At 37.9% G+C, this 23070-nt stretch overlaps 2 protein-coding genes across 2 annotated transcripts in view; both read left to right on the plus strand.

Annotated features, from left to right (window-relative positions):
- Positions 1 to 23070, plus strand: part of LOC120326421 (uncharacterized) — a 169384-nt gene that overhangs the window by 80086 nt on the left and 66228 nt on the right. The window lies entirely within an intron of this gene.
- Positions 1008 to 22809, plus strand: LOC120327125 (uncharacterized). Its single transcript, XM_039393526.2, has 11 exons — positions 1008 to 1154; positions 10286 to 10443; positions 11153 to 11235; positions 12267 to 12391; positions 12803 to 13468; positions 14553 to 14641; positions 14919 to 14982; positions 15601 to 15822; positions 17701 to 17838; positions 18228 to 18314; positions 18877 to 22809. The coding sequence occupies exons 1-11, from the start codon at positions 1094 to 1096 to the stop codon at positions 19938 to 19940; spliced, it is 2757 nt and encodes a 918-aa protein (XP_039249460.2). The 5' UTR covers positions 1008 to 1093; the 3' UTR covers positions 19941 to 22809.

Genomic DNA, 23070 nt, shown 5'->3' on the forward strand with positions numbered 1-23070 from the left:
TACGTGAGCGCTTTTTATTGTGGAATATCAGGCAGTTAAATTGGGGGTGCACAACTCAAATGAGGATACGTGCCAAAGTTTAAAGAGTAGTCTTGTCGCGCAACTTATAAAGGTCCTTTTATCATATATGTATTGCGGGCTGAGCTCAGTTGATAATCTATTGATTAGTTTACAAATTTGCTCAAAACAAGACTTTAAAACTGTAATTTTTAAACGGTTGGGCGCGCTCAAAAGAGGGTCATAGACAATTTTTCTCGGGGGAGTGTGGAGGAAAAAAAAATAAAAATATTTGTTAGATTCGATTTTGCCCGCCCTATTTTGAATATTTACATTTCTGTATTGTCTTCTGGAGATTGTGTTTCTATCCACATATTTTCAACATGTTTTTGGAATAAAATATACTTTGGTCTTAGTATCTGTTATTTGTAGCTTATTGTTAGCTAGTTATGTTTGAGGTGGGCTCGAGACTTGAAAAATCTAAAAAGGGTGCGAACCTCAAAAAGTTTGAGAACCCCTGGTCTAAACAAGTAACTAATTGGGCATATACAGGACATTGGTCATGTATTTACGAGCACACTGATATGAGAGTTAACCGTGTGCTCCAACCAGATTCAGGTTGCTATGTACAAGGTCACTACCTGGTCATGGTATTACACATTGGTCATGTATTTACGTGCACACTGATATGAGAGTTAACCGTGTGCTCCAACCAGATTCAGGTTGCTATGTACAAGGTCACTACCTGATGTCATAGGCTATATTGTTGCCATAGTTACAAACAAAGATTTGAAATTTAATGTAAACAATTGGACCTAGCAGTGATGTAATCCTCTAAATAGGCGCTCAACGATTTAAAAGGTGACCTAACTTCAAGCCGTTTTTTTTTTATGAAAATGTTCCCCTTCAACTCCTCACAAATGTGTTCTCGCTTTACTGCTACCTGATGGCCAGTGTCACATTCGAAGTGGACACATAAAAATAAATTTATTTCGTTTCGTGAAATTTAGATTTTCCTGTGTAGATTAAATGTAACACAACTCAATGGGATTGCTTCTGGAAAATATTTACGTCATTGAATCGTGACGTCATCAAAATGGATATTATCACGCCCACTGTCGTCGACCCAACCGAGGAATGGAGCCCAACATCGAACGGTAGGTTGCATAATTGAATGTCTTGAATATTTTGAAATCAAACAATAATCCGAATCCGGATGGAATTTTTCTTGACTATCAGATATATCGGAGAGTCTTGTTTCATTTTACGTCTACTAAAATTTTATTTATTAAAAGTACTTCCGTTTTCTGGAGATCCGGGATTCAAAATTTAGGCTTTAACTTTAGTTTTTGCTATACGTAAGTGTATATATAGCAGTGATTCCCAAACTGCGACCGTCGGGCCAATTACGGCTTTCGTAACAATTTAATTAGCACACCCAATTTGAGTGAAATAGTTTACCCTTTTTGTGTTATTTTCTTTTTGAGTTCTACATACTGTCAATTGTTACTTTATTGTCATAGTTTAAGCACGTGTACATTTGTAACAATACAGTTTGGTATCTTGAAAATCCGGTAACTCAATTATACGTACCGGTATCGGTTCCTCGCGGGTGCTTCCCGCTTTTGGCCCGCCAATATCTTTCAGCTTCTAATTGGGCCCGCGGTCAATCAGCTTTGGAAATCACTAGTATATAGTATAATTATTGAGATAGTTGGCCAAGCCATTTAACCTACGACTCCAACTTAATTAGTTTTAATATTCTGATTCCTAGTCCAGACCTTGCCAAACTGTGTTCAGCGACACAGTAGTGTGCCATAGACGAGACCAAAGTTTACAGCTAAAGTGTTATGCTTAAATATAAATTGAATATATATATAGTATATAGAGGGTGACTCCCCTCAAAACAGAGCCCAGGCCATTGGCAACATATTCTCGAGAAAACATATAACTTTTGTGCAAAGTATCCTAGGAACCTAGATTACTGAAACTTTTGGGTTCAATCATACAAAAACAAGTTCAATTGTTAAATATATTTTCTTTATTTTTGTAAAAGTGATCAAGAAATCTATGTGATCAATATTTTTTTTTGATACTCCCGTTGTATGTGTACCAGGTTAAGGTTAATCCATAATTTTTATTCTGATTTTCTTATTTTTAGTTCTATTACGACTTCAGGGACTGTCTGTGTTAGCCAAGTAAACATTGTCTTGCCCATAGGTTTCGGTCCCTTTACACAAGTTAATATAAAGAAGGCGAACAAAATTAGTTACCTCCACATTGGTACACATACTTCTGGAGCACCTTTTTTGGTCAACCCCCATTTAAACTTTCCGCGAAAAAATCATACTCTATGACAGTGGACAGCGACGTTTCACGAAAAGGTTTGAAAACCATTGACTCATCACGCGCGGAAAAGCCATTTGATTCACAAGATTTTATACAGCGTTCAAGCAATCATTATGTAACTCGGTAACTCGAGTCTTTCCAAGAAATTCATAGGCATTCACGGTGTTCTATTTCCATCTAAGCTGTCAATAATTAAATATCACAAGATGGGGGATTTCCGCTCAACTTCCCGTGCCAATTTTAGTTTCGATCCAAAATGTCAAAATGTTTGGTTGGCTTATAGATAAATTGTTAGATAAGTCAACCAAAAGAGGTGGTAGGAATCTACTTATATTCCTTATGATCTATCCGGGCTTTTAGTAATCCGGAAATGCTATCGACGTGTGGTTACAGACCTGTGGCGTTGTGTCTCGCAACCTTCAAGCTTTCACTCGGCTCCTAGAATAAGTTCATATTATATGAAACTCGAAAAGTGGGAGGAGTCAATTTTTTATATTTTTCACTCTAACCGGTTTCGGATTTTATCCATCGTTGTGTTGTAGACCAGTAACGTAATAATTGTACTACATGGCAAACATAATAAGTGAATGGAGTCGGTTTTTAGGAATTCGACACAGTTTTAGGAAACCGGATATTTTCCAAAATGCTCATGCTTGTTATGTCTCGCAAACTTCGAACTTTTTTTCTGCGAATAGATCAGACTCATAACGCGCCGTAACACGAAAAGGTTTGAAAACCATGCGGAAAAATCATTCAATTTACAAAATTTTATACAGCGTTCAATCAATTTTTTTTGCAACTCGAATCTTTCCAAGAAATTTACAGGCATTCACGGTGTTCTATTTTCATCATCACTGTCATAATTGACTATCACAAGATAGGGAATTTCCGCCCGACTTCCCTTGGCAATCTTAGTTTCGATCCAAAATGTCAAATTTTTCTTACAGATTATAAAAAATAAGTTCATATCATATGATTTGCGAGAGGTGACCGGAGTCGAATTTTTATTATTTTTACCCGACCTGGATTTTAAATTTCGGTATTTTCCCACATTTTATTGCAAATTTGTCATGTAAAGTTTTCATTGTATTTTATATTAATCACAAATGATGGCCGGAGTGAATGTTTTTTTCATAATTTCGGCCAGATCCGATTTATAAGAAGTCGGAATTTTACTAATGTTTGGTTGTAGTCCGTGATATTATGTTTCGTAAACTTCAACCTTTTTTCTGAGGATAGATCGGGGAGGTGGACGGAGACTATTCTTATAATTTAGAGCAGATCCGGTTCTAGGGATCCGGATATTTGATTATACATTCCACGTTTGGTTGTAGACTATAGTTGGTGGTCTTTTGTCTCAAGAACTTTAAACATTTTCTCGACATTCCAGGCTCATGAAATGAGCTTCTTCTATTTCTGACATGGGCAAACTACGGCCCGCGGGCCAAATCCGTCCGTTGGGTAATTCAATCTGGCCGCCTGATGCGGCCACAACCAAACAAAAACCAAATTTTGATGTTTTATCACTGTGAAAATGCAACCTTTTACATCACACTCGCATGGCCCTAGGTGGGCAAAAATTCTTTGGTCCTTGGTTCAAAAACCTTGCCCACCTCGGTTCTATATCAATTACAAAATGTTGCCGGAGTTGATATATTTATAATTTCGTCCATGTCCGGTTTTAGTAATTCGAATATTTGCCGATGTCTGGTTTTAGAGCAGTGGTGTTAGTCTCGGAAAACTCGAACTTTTTCTTGGTAGATAGATCAGACCCATGAAATGAGTTCATTTTAAATCAATCTCAGAGTGTGACTAGACTTAATTTTTAATATTCTCACTATATCCAGTTACAGTAATTTGATATTTGTCCGCGTATTATTATATACCAGTAATGCAATAATTGATAGTATTCCGTGGAAATCATATTAAGTTCCGGAGTCGATTTTTATAACTCCGGATCCGGAATATTTAACAATGTTTGGTTTTTGACTGATACTGTTATATTTCGGAAAATGGAAATTTCTCTCCGTTGACAGATCGGGCCCGTGAATGGAGTTCATTTTATTTCAAGAATGTGAACGAACGTTATCGGGAATTCGTATGTTTTTAACGTCTGCGTGGTAACGTAGATTTGGTCCTGATTCATTAAATAAAACCCAGAAAGAGTATCAATAGAAGCGACTGAAACACTCTGTATAGAGGGACGATGGGACGAGAGCAGGGCAACAGTAATTAACAACAATAACTGCCACCCTACTTTCACCCACCCTTTATAGCATTGGTTCCCAAGACTGATTGACCAGGGCCAAAATTAGAAGCGAACGGACATTTGAGGGCCGGGAGAAGGATGCGCCCGTAAGAGAGCTACCCGTATGTAATCCTAATACGGTACCGATACGTATAATTAACATACCGGTATAATTGAGTTGTTATGAATCAGGGTTGTCCAAAACGAATCGAATATTCGAAATTATTCGAATATCAAAGTATTCGAATACCTTTTCGGCTCATTTCCGAATAATTACGAATAGTAGTCACTTTTCGCAGTAAACACGGTGTTTCGTTTTACCGGAATCTTCAAAGACTTTTTACGCTTTCTCGCGTATTGTAATTTAATGATGATGAAATAGAGTCGGCATTTTGATTGTTTATATTCAGCGCGAATGTACGTCGCATAGTGTTGCGACACATTTGCACGTTTGCGTTGGTGGACATTGCCGACATTCTTCTTAGTCTTCTCAAGCATAATTTGTGTTAACCTTATATTTGGTTCTTATGGGTCTGCCAATCATGATATTTAATCGTAGGCCGGTTATTGTTACTTAAAAAAGAAAACACGGCCACCGCCACCGAGATAAAGTAAGTGATTTATGACCCTTTGGTTTGCCGATTCAGCAGAAAATGACAGGGACATGAAACACAGCTGTGAAATAACCCGTGGACGTACCGTGTGGAACTTATCACATTCCAAAATTATTTCAACATTCGGGTTGATAGGTTGTCCAAAATGATTGCCGCTTTATAATTTAAATTTACCGCTTCGTTGTTGAGAATAGTTAATTCCGTGAGTATGGTTCTACCAAACAAACATGATCTGGTTCTGTTCTGACCCTATAAAATTATAGATTGTTCAAAATGATTGTGATTTTTAACTTAAAATTACCGCTTTATTGTTAAAAATAGTTAATTCTGTGAGTATGATTCTACTAAACAAACGTGATCTGGTTCTAAACATTATTATTAGCGCATATTAGCATAACTGAGCAACAGGGAACAAATTTTCTACCCGTCTTCTTGGAGGCCTATATGGAAAACCCCCTTTTTTGAGTGCTAAAAATATACATCGTCCTATTTGCCATGTAGACTTATTAGCCGGGAAATACGGTATTTATAGCCGTAATTGTTACGATATCCAATAAATTGTCACAAGTTGGGAAACAAGTTGATTTATTAGAAAAATACTTTCACCCGCTTTCTTGCAAATAATTTTGATAATGATGGTCAAAACAGACTCAAAAGTATCGATAATGAAAGTATTAATACCAAATACTACGGTTATTTGTGGGCATGAAATGTGTGGTAAACTGCCCAATTATAATTAATTTCGGATTCGTATTTACAAAATATTAAAATTATTATAACTCAAAAATACAACGGCGATTTGTGGACTTGAATGTGTAATAAAGTATAAATTATTTTTCCGACTTGTGACAATTTTTTCGTGAGTACGAAAATAAGAATCAAAAATTAATTATATTCGGGCACAATATCACGGCATTCTGTGGACATAAATTGTGAGGCAAACTCGCGATTGATATTATTTTTTTGCTACCTATTTTCGTATTTACAAAATACAACGGTGATCTGTGGACATTGAATGTGTTGTAAACTACCCGATTATAAATAGTTTTCGTATTTATAAAATAATAAAAGTATTATTACACAAACATACAACGGCGATCTGCGGACTTAAAATGTGTGGTAAAGTTCCCGAATATAATTACTTTTTGATTCGTACTTTTGTACTCACGAAAAAATTGTCACAAGTCTGAAAAAGAACTCATACTTTATCCCGCTTTTTGACAAATAATTTGGATAATGGTTGGTATTTAAAAGTATGGGCGTTTTACTAGGATGATTTTGTGTTGCGCAAGCATTCAAATCCATCACCGATACCACTATTTAAAATGCCTTGTCGTATTATTTTAATTCTGTTAATTAACACAACTCATGTTATATAAAATATATATCGCAATAATCTGCAAACATGAAATGCCTGGTAATATAGCCAGGTTGTAAATAGAAGTTTTCCCATTGTTTATTGTATGAAAATTCCTTCATACACTTAGATTCTATTACTGGATTTTAATTTCGAAGTATTCGAAATTTCATATTCGAAAATAATAATTTCGAATGTATTCGAAATAGTGAACTATTCGGTATTGGCCATCCCTGTTATGAATATACACGTGCTTAAACTGTGATAATGACGTACCGTACGGTAAAAATCTGCGGCATGTAGAACGCAAATGAAACTATCGACGGGCCATATTACATCGTCCAGCGGACCGTAATAGTCCTGCGGGACACGGTTTGGGAACCAGTGCTTTATAAGTTTATTGTTGTGACAAAAAGGCCATTGAACCACGTAACTTATATTAATTCAATTCATCGCTGTAGAAAAAAAATCATAATTATCACGGATGTAAGTTAATTTTACTCACTTTTTTAACAGTATAATAGTGCAATCCATATTTTCAAGAAAAAGTAAAATTATTGTTAATCTTAAAACTAACCTTCAGTTTTACGTCATATGACCCGAAATAAGATTGAAATTTCTCCAAATTTGGTGAAGTCGGGAAAATCCTGCATGAGTGTTGGAATTTAGAATTAAGTTCGCGGAAATGTAGTAGTAGTTCAGGAATAGATTGAATCGATTAGTTTGTCAAGATGACGTTGGGTTTGACGGGATACTATGTTTGTGCACCTGTGGTTACTACAGGAGGTAGATAGATACAGAGGAAATGTTCTTATTTCGAAGGTTTTAATTCAAAATCACGAAAGTTAGAAAAAGTTTGTAGTAAAAGAGTAAAATGTATACTTTTATTTTCTTGATCGGACTTGAATTTCTTCACTTATTAATATTCTAAAATTTCTGATTGCCAAGCAGACCCGGTACGGCTGGGCGCCGGAGTTTTGAGGGTAAAAAATCGTTTCAACCTACGAAAAATGGTTATGTATGAGAAAGAAAAATGCATTTTTTACATTTCAAAAGGTGGGGGCGGCCCGCATTACAACACCCATGGGCATGTTAGTAATTTTACTGAAGATGATCCTTATTTACTTCTGAAATATATCGTATTCGAGATTTGAATCATATGAGTATCATTATTCTGCTTCGACCAAAACTCAGATAATAAGAAAAAAATGTGTTTTAGATAAAATTTCTTATTTCTCAAATGAAATTTTGTTAATTTCACCGAGTCAAAATTTTGGTGCAGAATAATTTGAGAAAATATGCTTCAGGTATATGTTTTGGAGTAAGATTAGGTACTTGTCTACAATCCAATGTACACCAAAACTAGCAAGTCTTGTGATATGAAATACAATGGCGCTCTGGTTGTCGCTAATGTTTTTTGTCAATTAGATAGCTACTGTTTAGCTGAAGTTAACAAAAATGCAAAAACTCGAAACTTCAAGTGCCCCACTGAAATGTTTGATAAATAAAATCTTGCATTGTGGAATTTTCAATTCGTTGTGTACATGAAAAATAATTTTCCTGTGGCACGGCTTAACGTAGAGTAAGTAGGTATAGAGTAGTTATGGAAACATACTTACATACAAGTATATTACAAGTATATTTTATCTATCAATAGGCTTTAAAAAGATATTTCAAGTTTAACTCGAAGTATTTGTAAAAGTGTATTAAAGCAATGTTATTCCACCCATCGTCTCTTGAAACGATGCAAAGTAGTTTGTGGCATCGCAGAATGAGGGGGAAGCAACATGTGACAGGTAATTCGGTCTTGTTTCATATATTCATGATATTGACAGTGCTGCGAAGTAATTTTATTCTAAGTATGTTTGGGAATCCCCCACACCGAGCTGTTCCCCTGACAATATATACTTTTAGACATTCAAGTTCCACGTCAACTGGTATCTTTAAACTCGTTATGGCGTTGTATTCCGAATTTGGCCGCGTTGTTATTCAAATCCCTTTTCGGAATAAAATTTGTTCCCCTGGTATGACCTCAGTAAATCAACTTTATAAGCTTTCATTATTTTGAGTAAAATTGGTCACCCATGAAAAAGTTGCATTGTATAAAAATATTATATAGTGGCAAACTAACCCTAATTCCGAATTAGGCTTATAGAATAAGTCGGGCTTTATCAGCCCTATCAAGTATTTTAATTTTTCTTCCGAACTCAAAATCCATTGTCCGTAAAATGAACCCCAATCTGAATAGTATATGCAAATTTCAACAGATTAATTACACCGAGAACTGCCAACGTTATCATGAACAACATTGCGTGTAAAAATAACCGCATGGGCTACCTGATCATAAAAATATGAGATTTTATGTTTGCCCAAGCATTGTCCTAGCTTTAATCGAGTAATATTTTGCGTGGTTTTACTCTGGGCCATGTATAAGCGACGCTGCAAACTTTTCTTCTGCGAAGATTGCCAAACAGGCGCCATCTGTGCCAATATCATTAACCCTCTGACGTAAATCGTGCTTCAATATATTGTAATTTAATATATTTTCATTGCAATGTTGGAAAAGAGCTATAAATTACCATGCGGAAGTCATTTGTCTATTACTATGACAGAACAATGCGTGACTTTGCATCATAAAGCGGAAAGACATTGATTATTATGACTCATAAATCACTAGACAAATAAGTTTTCTACACAAGTGTTCAAAGTATACTATCGGCAATATGAACTCATAATCCGATTCTTGACGTGAAAAATAAGTTCATAAATTGAAAGCCACGTCTTACGAGATGTCGGCGCTGAAGGAATTTGTTGAGATTAAATTTAGTTTTGGTACAAGCCTCATTGTTTTCCATTTTTGCTTCAACACTTTAAATATTGTTCATAAAATGTAACTTTTCATTCACACTTACATGGCCCGCCAGTATAGGTTGTCGAAAATTTTTGGCCCTTGGTTCAAAAACATTGCCCACCACTCATTCAGTGTCATCATTAATTAGTAGCGTTGGGTCTGTATCTGTTGATGGAATAAAGGTATCAGGTATAAGCACCATCGCTTAGCCATAAGGCAACGTTTCCCTACCGGGGAGTAATTTTGTCGTTTTGGGTGGAAATTTTTGCTTCGTATTTGCTGTCGTATTACTATTATTTGGTTTTTATTAAAACAATGATACCTATTCAAAAACACGTATATATCAAACTACCCATACTATACGAAAGCCAGAGTGCAACTTGCGCATAACACTATGATCGATTTATCAAAGATTGAACAAATCAAGTTGTTTTATTCATGGGGAGGCAGGAATAGAGAGTTCAAAAATACGCAAAAAAGGAATTAAAAAAAAGTTGGGGAACACTGACTTAGGGCGTGATGAATAGGGTAGACCAGTGGTTTTTAAAGTTGATTGACCGGTTACCAAAATTAGAAGCGGAATGATATTCGCGGGCCGGGAGAGGGGGCGCCCACAAGGGACCGACACCGACGTATATTTAAGATATGATCAATTGAATTGTTACGAATATACCTCGCTTAAACTGTGATAATGACGTAACAATTGGCGGTATCTGGGACGCAAAAAGGTAAAAACCTAAAGTGTTGAACTATTTCTGTCAAGTTCTGCCGGGCCATATTAAAGAGTTACACGATCTTTAAAAGACTACCTACTATGCAATATAAACTGTGGCCACATGAAATTGATAATTTTTTATTTATTTCACCAGATTCAGCAAATTCGGAGCTGCCACAAGAGTGTCTCAGAGAGTTGCTGGGCGGGAACCGACAAATCCAACTGTGGCATTTCATCCTTGAATTGTTACGAAACGATAAGTATTATGACATCATAAGTTGGGAAGGAGAGCACGGGGAGTTTGTCATCAAGGTGAATTTAATTCTTACAACTTCGTAGTTGAAACCTCCAAATATTAGAATATTTTCAATCAAACCTAATTGTAATTGCGGAACAGTGAACATATGGATCGATTTGCTAAATTCTTGTTGTTGGTGGTTTTCGTTTTCATTTGAAAAAATTGCCTTTCTGCGCAGCTGACAAATATATGATCTTGTACAAACCTCCGCCAAAATAAAACAACTAGTAATTATTGATTTCGGCTAAAGGTTAGGGATGCGGATTGTGTGGGAATCAGATTTTTAAATCATTCCCAACCCAAACTGGATAATTACAATTTTTTATTTAAAAACGTAACGGGCTGTTTTCCTGAAATCCCACATTTCTGGGGATTGGATTTCTGGGCGGAAGAATCTATTCAAATTTGCGGTGCCTGAAGCTGCAAGAAGCATTCTAGGCCTACTTTAGCTTTTAGTCTAAGAGACCCGGTACTTCACATGGGAGTATACTGCTTTATTTTACGTTTTTTTTATATCTCATCACTCTCTGCTACCAAGCTTGTCCAGCTCAATCTTTCTGTAAATATTGCCCATAAAATGTAAATTTTCATGTCACACTTACATGGCCCGCCAGTCTTAGTTGGCAAAATTATTGGCCCCTGGACTAAAAACCTTGCCTACCCCTGCGTTAGACTCCCAACTCTCTGAGAAAAAACATTTTAATAAAAATATATCTTTTTCAGGAACCGTCAGAGGTCGCCAGACTATGGGGAATACGAAAGCGAAAACCAGCGATGAATTACGAAAAACTGAGTCGGGCGTTACGGTAAGTGATATTTCAGAGGTTCACAACAGAGGGCCCGTGGCTTTCAGAAGGGGTTCACAGAGCAGTTTGAGAGGGGCTCCAATGCTTAGCGCAAAACTGATTTTACTTTCTACAAAAAAGCTCCAAGTTCTTCTTAGTTCCCTTGCTTTACAAAGTTATTTCCCAGGGTGTTCTCACATTATTGAGCATGAATTATTCAAACCTCCTGGGATTCAGAATCTACAAATAGAAATAACACTATACTATAAATACTACTGTAATGCCAGGGGGGCATGGGTGCTAAAAGCCTCCGGAAGGCGGGCACGGGCCACAATAGATTGGGAACCACTGTAGTATTGCTTGGGTTTGTAGTCCCTCCCGACTTCGGGTAATCAAGAAAACGTATGGGGCCCGACTTTCGAGCTGTTAATGAAATATTAGATCCAATCCAACCCGCGAATCGGCTTTGAAAATATTTGAATTAGTCCCAGGTTTTCTTGCGAATTTTCCCACAAAATCTTCGATTTTGCTATTTTGATATGGTTTTGTACAATCCTCGTTTGGCATTGTCCCCCCAATTCATTAGACCTTTGGGGTTATGGGAATAGGGCTGAACCCCACATTGGTAATTTAATTTAATCAAATTGATTAAAACCCGGATTCTACATCACGTTGGTATACTGTTAAAGTCCTACCCCGCCTGATAAATCTAGCTCTGATACCATCCAGTGATTTCCCTGCACCCCCTTAAAATTACACCCTCCCCTATTTTTGACGTGTTTAAGTTTAATTCTATTTAAGTTTAATCGTATTTAAATATCCAGAAATCGGCATATTTATCGGTGCATGATGGTCTGGAGAATATGTAACACATTTTGATAAGTTACAAATGCTTTTATTGCTAATAGCAAAATATTTACCACCTCCTAAATCTCGAAACACCTCCCTCCTAAAATGAAAAACTTAGGAACATACTGTCAAGAAAGGTGACAATTGGCAAAAAATGCTAATATATCCATCGTTATTCACTCGTTTCCTTGTATTCCACTCAGTTACTACTACGATAAACGTATCCTGTATAAATCCAAAGGGAAGAGATATACTTACCAATTCAACATTGCAGTATTGGAATTGCTGATCAGGAATAAACAAGAATCGGCTTTAGAGGCAGAAAAAGGTGAGCTGGATTAGAACAACAAGCCAGATTTTCAATACACATGATGGCCAGTGGTGTTATTGAGGGAGTTCGCACACGTTCTTCGATATCCGTGATATCAGCGAACCCGTTCTTTAAAGGGCGTGAGATTAGCGAACCCCTTCCAGTTGTGTTGATTTTCTAAAATTTCCTAACATTTTCGACGCCTTCATACAACTTTTAATTCCACCCAGACTTTGTACATAAAGCCAATGTTGGGTAAGGAGCTACTTTACTTAGAAAAAACCAGAATCTTTCCGGTCCGGCCTTGGGTGATGTATGACGTAGGTGATCGTAGGATTCAAACCCAATTTTGCAACGATTTTTGACGAGATTTTGTTTTCCAGGCCTTTTACCAGCATATGCCTTTAACTAAATTTTTATTATTTTAAGAAAAATCACTTGATAACGATGATGACGTCGTAATAACATCACCAGATGACATCACCGTAAAGCCTGAAGATTCCCCCATCCGAACATCCCACATACGTCACACAAGTGACGTGATATTGAGTCCTGTGCATCGAAACGACGAAATTTTACGTCGCCATGGCAACGAAACAAACAAACAGCGAACATTGTCAGCGTCCACAACGTCACAAAGAGAATTGTTGAATCTGTATTATGGCAGAACAATTCCTTCTTTACTACATTACAATGACTTTGATCCCATAAGATCACGTGATTTATCTTTGAATAACGTGATTGGTGGAGAAAGACTCCCAAATTCTCCAAAGGGACATGCGCGCCACTCATTAACACCCACACACCACGCGGCACAGAGCGTGAAACAACTGTCATTAAACGACCCGATTTCAACTAGACCCCCTAGAGTTAAAATCGAACCTCGGCACTCAATCTACTCCCCACGTCTGGAACGCCCAGTAATCTATAGCACCACTCAGGGGCCGATGATCGAATTGTCTCGAACTAAAATCCCGCGAAATGTTTTCGACCCCCCAAAGAACTCATTATTACATCATCATCTATCTCCATTCCAAGAAGTACGCCCAGTGACGTCACGAGATCAATATGAACACAAAAAGACAGCTTTTCATGGTAGGTTTTGTTCCTAATGCTTTTGCGCTCGTCCTACACACGCCTGAATATATTTAGAGATGGTTGTGCTGCATTTCGTTTAAAAAAAATTGAGCCTTGGTAGCCACTTGGTTTTCGCTTAGATTTTTCTGAATAAAGTATATGTGACAAAAATTAGTCGATTTAAAGAATAGATGAAAAGTTCATTTAACAACGTGGACACAATTTTACAAAACGATTTGTGGGGTCATTGCCAACTAAATAAAAGAAATATCATAATCTAAGCCAGGGGTTCTGAAAATTTGGTGTTATGGAGTCGGTCAAAAGGTTGACTATTATTCACGGATCCCCATCATAAATTTTTAAAAATAAAAACAATATATTAACGCTGTAACAAAGTAGTATTGAAATGCGACAACAAAGCGGTAATTGAAATATGGCATTAGCAATAGTGATAATGTCATGTATTTTCGAATTGCCACATTTCGACGCTGCCGTTGTCAAATTTTATGCCGTTACTGATTCTTTGAACAGTTACAAAACAGTTACATAATTAGCTAAGTCGGCATTTTGATAGTTATGGGGATTCGTACTGTGCAATTTGAGAACCTATGACCTAAGCAATCTTCTTTATTCCGCTCCCCGAACGCGAACTTTTGGTACGCTGGTATGTGTTGGTGGGTCACACGGGGTTTGACCCCGAAATTTTAGATTTTGAACAAGAATGGTTGGCCCAACTCTTTCACCTTTAGATCATAGGTTCTCAAAATGCTCCGGGGCTCCCGGAGAGAAACCTCCGCGAGATATTCCGTTAGTTACTAAAATACTCACTTGGCTATTTTTGTAACTGTCCAAAGGAGCAATATACCGGCATTGGTGAAATTTGACAACGGTAGTGTAAAAATGTGGCAACAAGACGGTAATTCAAATATGACATGATCTCCAATAGATATTTTTTATAAATTTATTGTGGGGCTTTTTAAATAGTAAACCTCTTCAGGGGCTCTAAAATACCAAAAGTTTGAGTGCTCTTGCTTTAGATCACCATGGTTTTTAGCAGCTGCGAGCAACTCCACATAACTTACGTAACCCTTTTTTACCTCAGGTTCGCTTCCTGGAACGCCAACTCATTCATTTCGTCGACAAGCTCCATCACCTGATCACATGTTCTCGTTCAAAACAGAGGAAATCAAGGTATTTTGTTGGAAATTTTCACATATTCGCTCCGAATGAGGCTCTACGCGCAACCTTCTTTCCACGCGCACTCTCTCAAAGTGAATGCGAGTCATCTTTCAGCAAAATCACCACCAACCAATGGAGTGCTATTGTAGCTATATATTCTCATGACAGTGCATTGTTTGTTAGTGAGCTTTTAAACAGTCAGCTCAAGTTCATTACTTCATCAAGGTTTGTTAAAAACGAAACTTTATCCCTCTTTCTGTATTTTTATAACACGTTTGCATGTTTACAGGCCTACAACAACGAACGGCAATCTTCTTCTCAAGTCAATGGCTACATACGGCATCCTTTAACAGGTAGGTCGCGTTTACAACACTTTTCGATGCATTTCAATCTGAACAAGATCCCGTACTAGCAATACTGGTTGATGTTTCCCCGAGCTCATTCATTTCCGTAACCATATCCGATTAGCAGTAAGCGAACAATGACGTAACCAGACCCTTTTCTGCAGAAACCCGTGAAATTTAGAGATTTATATTTGTGTCAGTGTGCAGCAAGACACTCATACTATGGGAGCATTCCCTCAGCACTTTTCAATACCTATTAAATTGATTGCTCTGTATGGGTTTGCATGCTTGAACTCCATGGTGGAAAAATAAATGCTAGGAAGATTGCTGAACTCCTCCTCGTCGTGGGCTGGTTCTCGTAACTGTGGTCAGTGACAGTTTCCTCACCATCAAGTCCACGCATCTAGAAACGAATAACTTGCTAACTAATCCCATACCCGACATGGACTGGTAACCGGACGGTCGGCAATTGTTCGCGAAATGCTTATTAAGCTGTCTTTCACATACCCGAATTGGTCTGGATATCGGACAAAAGGCCGTAGTTTGCAATATGATTGAGCCGTTTTATCGGTTTTTCTCCTCCTCGGGATAAACATGAAAATCTTACCTATACAGTTATTATTCTAGCTCAACCCAGGAATAGAAGTCTTGGACTTCAGGGATCGCCAACCCCATACAATGAAGAAACGAACAGACGCCGAAGTGTTGCATCATCCCATCCTTATTACGAGATCCCCCGATCTGTCCGGGATTCAAACCCACATCTCACACCAACTCATACAAAGATGATGGAGCTACGTAAACCATCGGCCGAGGAACTGGCGTTTGAAATAGCAAAAGAAAAAAAATGTGAGTCGATTCATTTCAATGTTTTTCTAAGCTGAGGTTTTTATACGATGTATTTATACGACTTTCGCTTTGAACAAGACTAGGAACAAAGAGCCACTGTTGTAGGATAGGATAGGGGAGGGAGAAGCCGATAAGGCGGCTCAATCACATGGCGAACCACGGCCTCTCGTCTGGTTACCAGTTCATGTCGGGTATAAGATTAGTTAGCCAGATATTGGTTTTTCAGATGCATGGACTTGTGGCGGAGAAACTCCTGAACCACCGTACGGCGGCGAGGAATCCAGCAATCATCTTGCACATAACTATCCGCATATACGATTCGAACCTGCGAACCAACGCGGGGTGATAAGAGGTGCGGTGGCACGCGGATTCCGAGCGCGGGGATGCGCCAATGTAAGTAGCGCCAATTTATTACACCCTGAGTGTGAAGTGGTGGGAATAAGCTTGGAACTCAAGATTTTAACCTGCAATGACATGATAGCTAAGTTTAACGCTTTAACTAGTCAGGCCAGGGGTGTGCAACCGTTAATACAGGAGGACATGATACAAATAACTGAGTGGAACCTAGTGGGTAAGAGTTTTGGTTGTTGATCTTATGACATGCGTTGTTTGCTTCGCACAAGCTAGCCGTTGATACATTGTAATGCCATAGGCATAAATAATAAATTGGCTTGGCAACGCGAAGGGATTAGAATTACTCGCACCTACCCGGTTAATAAACTAAATCAAAATTCGTTTCGCGTGCCGCTTACCATTCAAAATTGGCACTTCTCCGCGAGCCGCACAATTTTTCTGTGTGGGCCGCATTTGGCTTGCGGCCGCAGATTGCACACCCCTGACTTTGGCCGTTACACTCACGTTGCCCCTCAAACAAGCCCCAGCAACCACGCATTACACTTCTGTTTTGGGGGGACCAAACTTTGTCGGTTCGATAGCGCTTACAAAAATTATTTTTAAAAGTTATACGTTGTGAATCACTTTCGATGAGCTGTTTCCCTCTCATATCAACCAGTATGCTCTGACATATCATTAGAGAACAGAATCCTCCACGTGTTCCTTGCATATATTACTTGCCACCTGTATGTGTTCCATTTGCTTTGGACAGACTGGCGATCTTGATTTTAAACCCCCACACGAATTATTCATTATACACTGTATGGGGTTTACCATAAAAACCTTGCATTTTGACTTAAAATGAATGATAAATAATGATATTCTAACAGGATATTCTAGCTTGTTTACAACTCACGAAATACTTCCGTTAACTATAATTAGATTTCCCGGAAATTGTTGTCAACAGATTGGCACTCAAACAACTTCCGGTGTCTATTTACCAACTCTTTTGATCTTTCGCCAGGACTTTTTGGCGTAGGCAGAACGGCGTTGCAGTCAAAATATTAGCAAGCAGTGTAATATGGTGCTTGTTGCATATTGAAACAGTAGATCCCAATATTTTTCGATAAATTCCTCCCTTTACCAATTTTTGATCTTTAAATACTAAACGATATTTAGTGACGGTTCGTCTGACCAAAATCAGACTTCCTCAGACAAGCACTTTACAACCATTGATATTAAAGTTGTTAGTCATTTCATTTGTATACCTCGAGTCGCTGAAAGAAATTAACTCGGAGTCGCTGATAAAAATTGTCTCAAGTAGTTGATAAAATTGACTCGAGTCGTTGATAAAATTGAATCGAGTCGCTGATAAAATTGACTCGAGTCGATGATAAAATTGAATCGAGTTCAACTTAAGACGAGTCAAGAACTGAAGCATCCCTAACACTAGGATGCAGTATAGATTTTATCAAAACACTTAGAAATAACCTTGCTAATCAATTTTGCTTGATTTTCGAACTAAATTATTTGTTTTTTTAACAGCTCATCACATTAAGCCAGGCTATATCGACTTGCGAGCCCATTCCAAACGAATCCGTGATCTTTTCTCATCAAGACGAAGGGCTACGTCGGATTCAGAAAATATTCGGATACATAAAAAGCCTCCAATCACTCCCGAACGTAAATAATTTATTTTTATACGAGTGTTTCCCACGCATATTGCTCTGCTCAAACAACAACTGATTAATTTATGCTTTTTATTGGGGTTGTTGGAATTATCGGGGTTCAGCTACCATAATAAGGTCTTTTTATTAAGGTTTTCAAACGTTTTTTTAAACAAGGCTTTGAATCCGCGGTTTTTGAATGGCTATACTGCCTCATGTGAATCATTTTCGTCAAGTAAATTACGGAAAAACTTTCACGTGTTGAGTCAGCCTAACACAGCTTCTCACTTTGGAACTTTGGAACCGTCCAACAACAAAGACCAAAGCATAATAAACGAAATCTTTCCGCGCAAAAAGGCCATTTTATTTTCCGACTTTGTGACATTTTATGAATTCTTATCCCAGGTTCATCGTTAGAAAGAGTTCAAGAAACACAAAGACAAGCCCAGCAGATGGAACCCCTTGATTTGAGCAGCAAAGGAAAGAAAACTGGTATGTATGAGTCGAAGTGGCTGTTAATTTATTTTTATATGTATAAAATGTCGAGTGCAGACCTATTTATCATAACCGACTTATTTGCCGATGTTTGTAATTCAATCCTCTTTAATAGAATCATTGATAAAAAAAATATTGTACAGAAGAGCCCGGACTTGTAAAATTGCTATTTTTTGCCAATTCGAGCTGCTTAAATTAAGCCGTTTACCAGTGATTCCAAACCTTTTATGTCTCATGGACCCCTTTCCGGATGCTTTCATGGCGCTCTGTTTATTGTTCCAGTGGCATTTATAGTGCTAATATGATTAGTAGATTCCGAATCCCAATATGTTCAAAGAATTCATGCTCAATAAGGTGAAAACATCCTGTGAAATAACCTTGTCACGCAATGAAACTAAGAAGGACGGGGAACTAGGAAGAAAATCAGTTCTGTGCCTAGCATTGTAGTCCCCCATCAACTTCTCTGTGGCCCTTTTGGTAGTTCGCGGCTCCAGATTGGGAACCACGGATGTAGATAGAAGAATACAGCTCTATATCGTATATTGTTTATATTTTACAGGCCCCAACATCACTCCGTCTATGCTCGAAGTTCCGATTCCATCCCGCGCCCAGCATCTCTCACCTACTCATCTCATCGCCTCTTCACTCTCCGCGACTCATCTCAGTCCTCGATATTCCACTGGGGGTATTCCTGCTTGGGGAATCCCCCCACCTAGTCCACGGAAGCGCCAAAGAGCTAATTTGGGTTCTGAGGAGGAAACTGATGACGTATTGACTGTGTCTTGCGGGGACGAATATGACGTCAGTCAGACATGGTCTTCAAGTCCAAAATCTTTCGATATGGCGCAATATGTGACGTCACCAGAACGTATGTTATCAGGTCGGTCATTCCCAAAGCTTGGTCGTTTTAAAAACGGCACCGCATCGCCTACATTGTCCCCAGCTTTCCGCGGGTACATCATCAATGACGTAAAATCCAGCGAACGTAGTTATTCCAGCTCTTCGGTACCTTCCAGCCCAAGTCATGTAATGCCAGCAAAATGGAGAATCAAACGAATGCAAAAACTCCACGCATCAATGGAATCTGTTGATTTGATGTCACGAGATCCTATGACGTCACATGATGATTACATCATTTCATGTTCAAATAAACTCCCAACCCAATCATCGACAGAGAGCGACCATGTCCCAATGGAAACACAAAAAGTTGAGTTGATCTCAACCCCAACAGGAGAAGACACTGATGATTCTGACGTCACTATTGACGTCACAGGTGTTAGTCCTCAGATGGAGAGTGCTGAGACTATGCAAACAAATGTCATTACAACCCATACAGATGATTATAACAATAATAAAGTAAAAAACTCAAACTTGAAAAAATCATCTAGTATGTCGTCATTAGAAATGACATCACAGACTGCCGCTGACGCCACCAACAATCCGAAATCACCAAATCGCGTCAAACTTTTGGAAATTTTGAACAGAAAACGTTTTAGTTTTTTAATTGCTTCTTCCTATCACAACTGTGACGTCATAGAAAAATCTATTGTTGGGGGGCACCTTTCAAATTCCAAGCATGCCTTATCCGCGCCACCTAGTGCCTGCGCATCCCCTGTAAATTAAATTTCAGCCGGACTGATTTTTTCATCTTTTATATTTACTCTTTCTACGTTTATAAAAAAAGTATACTTTCATCGCAGATTCTACGTTCATAAAAAAAGTATACTTTTATCGCAGATTCTACGTTCATAAAAAAAGTATACTTTTATCGCAGATTCTACGTTCATAAAAAAAGAATACTTTCATCGCAGATTCGAATATTTTAGATTCGAATTCCCGCTTGAGGGGAACACAATACACTGAATCTAAATTTCGATTCACTTAAATAAGATGAATCAGATCTAGTTTGAATCCACTTTACATTTCCGCAGGTCGGCCGTTTACTAGTTTTATTTTCTTTAGTGTTATCGTTTTTGTAAATATCAATTGTGTGAGGTTTGGCGTTATTTCCGATTTGAAAGAACCGTTTTTTAACTGAGAATTGACCCTTCAGCTGGAAAGAATTGCACGAGGCAGGTACGATATCTCATCCAGAGGGAGCCATAGGAGCAGCCACCACGTTATAATTAATAATTGCTAAGTCAGACCGTAATAGTCAGCGAGGCCTAAACGTTTCAAGCTTCGAAAAATGGAGGGGGGGGGGGGTTGGACTTCCTTCTCTCTTTTTCCTGGATACACCCTTGACTGAGTCCAGATCAATTCAATCTTACGCCACACTTTACACGTTTATGTATATAATTGTTTTATTTGTTGTTTTTGTAGTATTCACTTTTACATTCCGCAGGTCGGTCTCCTTCTTTTGCATTTCTATAACCTTATTTTTTGTAATGTTTTTCTAATCATGAATGAGATAAATTAAGAGCAGAGCTCACTTTTATATCACCTATATAACATAGTTGTCGGATGAAAATGTGGATCAAGGCCGATAAAATTCGGTCAGAAAATCCATGCACTTATTATAATACAGTATTTGTATCTGAAACCCACTATCAATTGACCTGTCTTCAATTATAAATCAATGCACGTTTGGTGTGATCGGAGTCGTGTTTTAAACTTAGAGAACCGGATCCGGATCAAATTTTTCCGATTCCACAAACCCATTCCAAGGACCATTGTAGTTTATTCTAGATATGAAATGATAGATGCACTTTGCAGCCAATCTAAGTTCACCCGCTGGTCGGTTCAATGTTATTTGCACTTCATACAAAACGCTTTTTGTTTTTTAAAAACAAGGTGAACTTTATGAGTTATATCCACCCTTTAGGCGGTAACGCTATTTACCAGGTTAATTTATATAAAAAGTAGTTTGTAATCTACATTCCAGTAAAGTTTCTAATTTTGGCGCTCCAGAAGTGTGTGTACCAATATGAAGGTAACTAATTTGGTCGCCTACTTTACATCAAGTTGTGTAAACTGACTGAAACCTATGGACAGGGGGTATATTCACTTGGCTAACACAGACAGTCTCGAACTCGTAATAGAACTAGAATAAGGAAAATCAGAATCATAATATGCCCTAACTCTAACCTGGTATACACATACTACGGCGGGAGTACCCAGCTATTTTTTAAGCAAACACATATCATCAGGACGATGCTTGGAGATATTTGAAAATTTGGCAAAACTTGATATATACTTGTTACGAATAACCCTGGCCACAATATAGTTGACGAGTATTTTTCAAAACAGGCGCATAGACCTATTTGTAGTGAGTAATATATGGGTTATACCATTATTTAGAATGTTCCTACATAAAAAAATATATACAATGCTATTTATTGTCATGGTAACTTGTGTTTGTATATACATTTAAAACGTCAGCTTTATATGGTTTGATTGACAGAGGCTGTGCCTTCACTTACCAAGAGCTATCAATACCAACACATAGCTAATCTCCCCCCGCAACGAAATTGACGCACCTTCTGTTTATTAGATTCGGCTATTTTGATTTGTTCTAAATTCGAAATTTTTAACAAATTTAATCAATTTTCACACCATCTGTATTTGTTTTAGTGTTTTTAAATTTTGCACCGAGTTCTGTAAGACCATAAGTGTTGACAGGACAGAATGCATGTTGAATTTTTGCTCTTATCAGTAAGATTGCAGCATTTCTATCTATTTGTTCGACAATATTAATTGTGCTGAAAATCTAAAATCTTCACGCTATCGTTATTAACAATTTTACTAAGTTTGCACCTAATTCTGTAAGTCCATTGACTACCTACAGGACAGACTGCATGTTGGATGTGTCCTCTCGTCAGTGAAAATGCAGCATTTCTTTTGTTTGACAATTTTTATTGTGCTGATTTCATAATTTCTTAACCAACTGGCAGTCAATTTTCACGACATCGTTATTAACCCTTTTTGCACGTAGTTCTGTAATTCCTTCACCGTTGTCCTTCAACAGGACCGGCATCACTACCATGTTTTATTTCAATGTGTTCATTCGCACTTAAGCTTGTATATCCGTGTCTGTTCTTTTGCAATCTTTCGTATTTTGTATGTGTTATCTCTATAAGTAATCGCCCATCTTCACACGGTCCTGTCATTTTACGACGGATGGAGGGAGAGAAGAAGGTTCCACAAATTCCGCTCCATACGCGAGCTTCTTAGAACTAGCGCCTAGGTTTGAATCTTTAATATTATTATCATCATACCCTACCTACTTTCTTGTAACGTGCATGAGGTGGTGGAATTGCAGAAAAAGATGCGTTTCTTCCACCCACATCGTCAATGGCCGCTCGCATGTTTTTTACGGAGCCAAAAGAGCGAATAAATTTCGCCTATCAGAAATGCTTTAATAATCAGAGTGCCCCTCGCGTTTCCATGGCTTACCGGGGTCCTGTTATTGCAATCTTTTATGTATACCTTGGTGTGATTTATAAACAGACTTTTATAATTAACTTCTTGAAATAAACGTTTTCGTGCAGAATTTGTTAGTTGTCTGTTTAAATTTTTTTCAAACAAGAGGAAAACTGGATCTTCTATACAAAGGCCCCACCAGAAAAACATCCTCGCCAACGCTCTAATTAAGAGAGTAATTGTAATCAGTGTTAGGCTTAAGGATTTTGATGCAAATTCCCCTGAGAATTCAAATTTTTAAATCATTCCCTGCTCTAACTGGATAGTTTGTTATTATAAAACATGGCGGGCGTATTTTCCTCAAATCTCATATTTTTGCATCAGTGGCAAG

Source organism: Styela clava, chromosome 4 (assembly GCF_964204865.1).
Source record: "Styela clava chromosome 4, kaStyClav1.hap1.2, whole genome shotgun sequence".
Classification (NCBI taxonomy): domain Eukaryota; kingdom Metazoa; phylum Chordata; class Ascidiacea; order Stolidobranchia; family Styelidae; genus Styela; species Styela clava.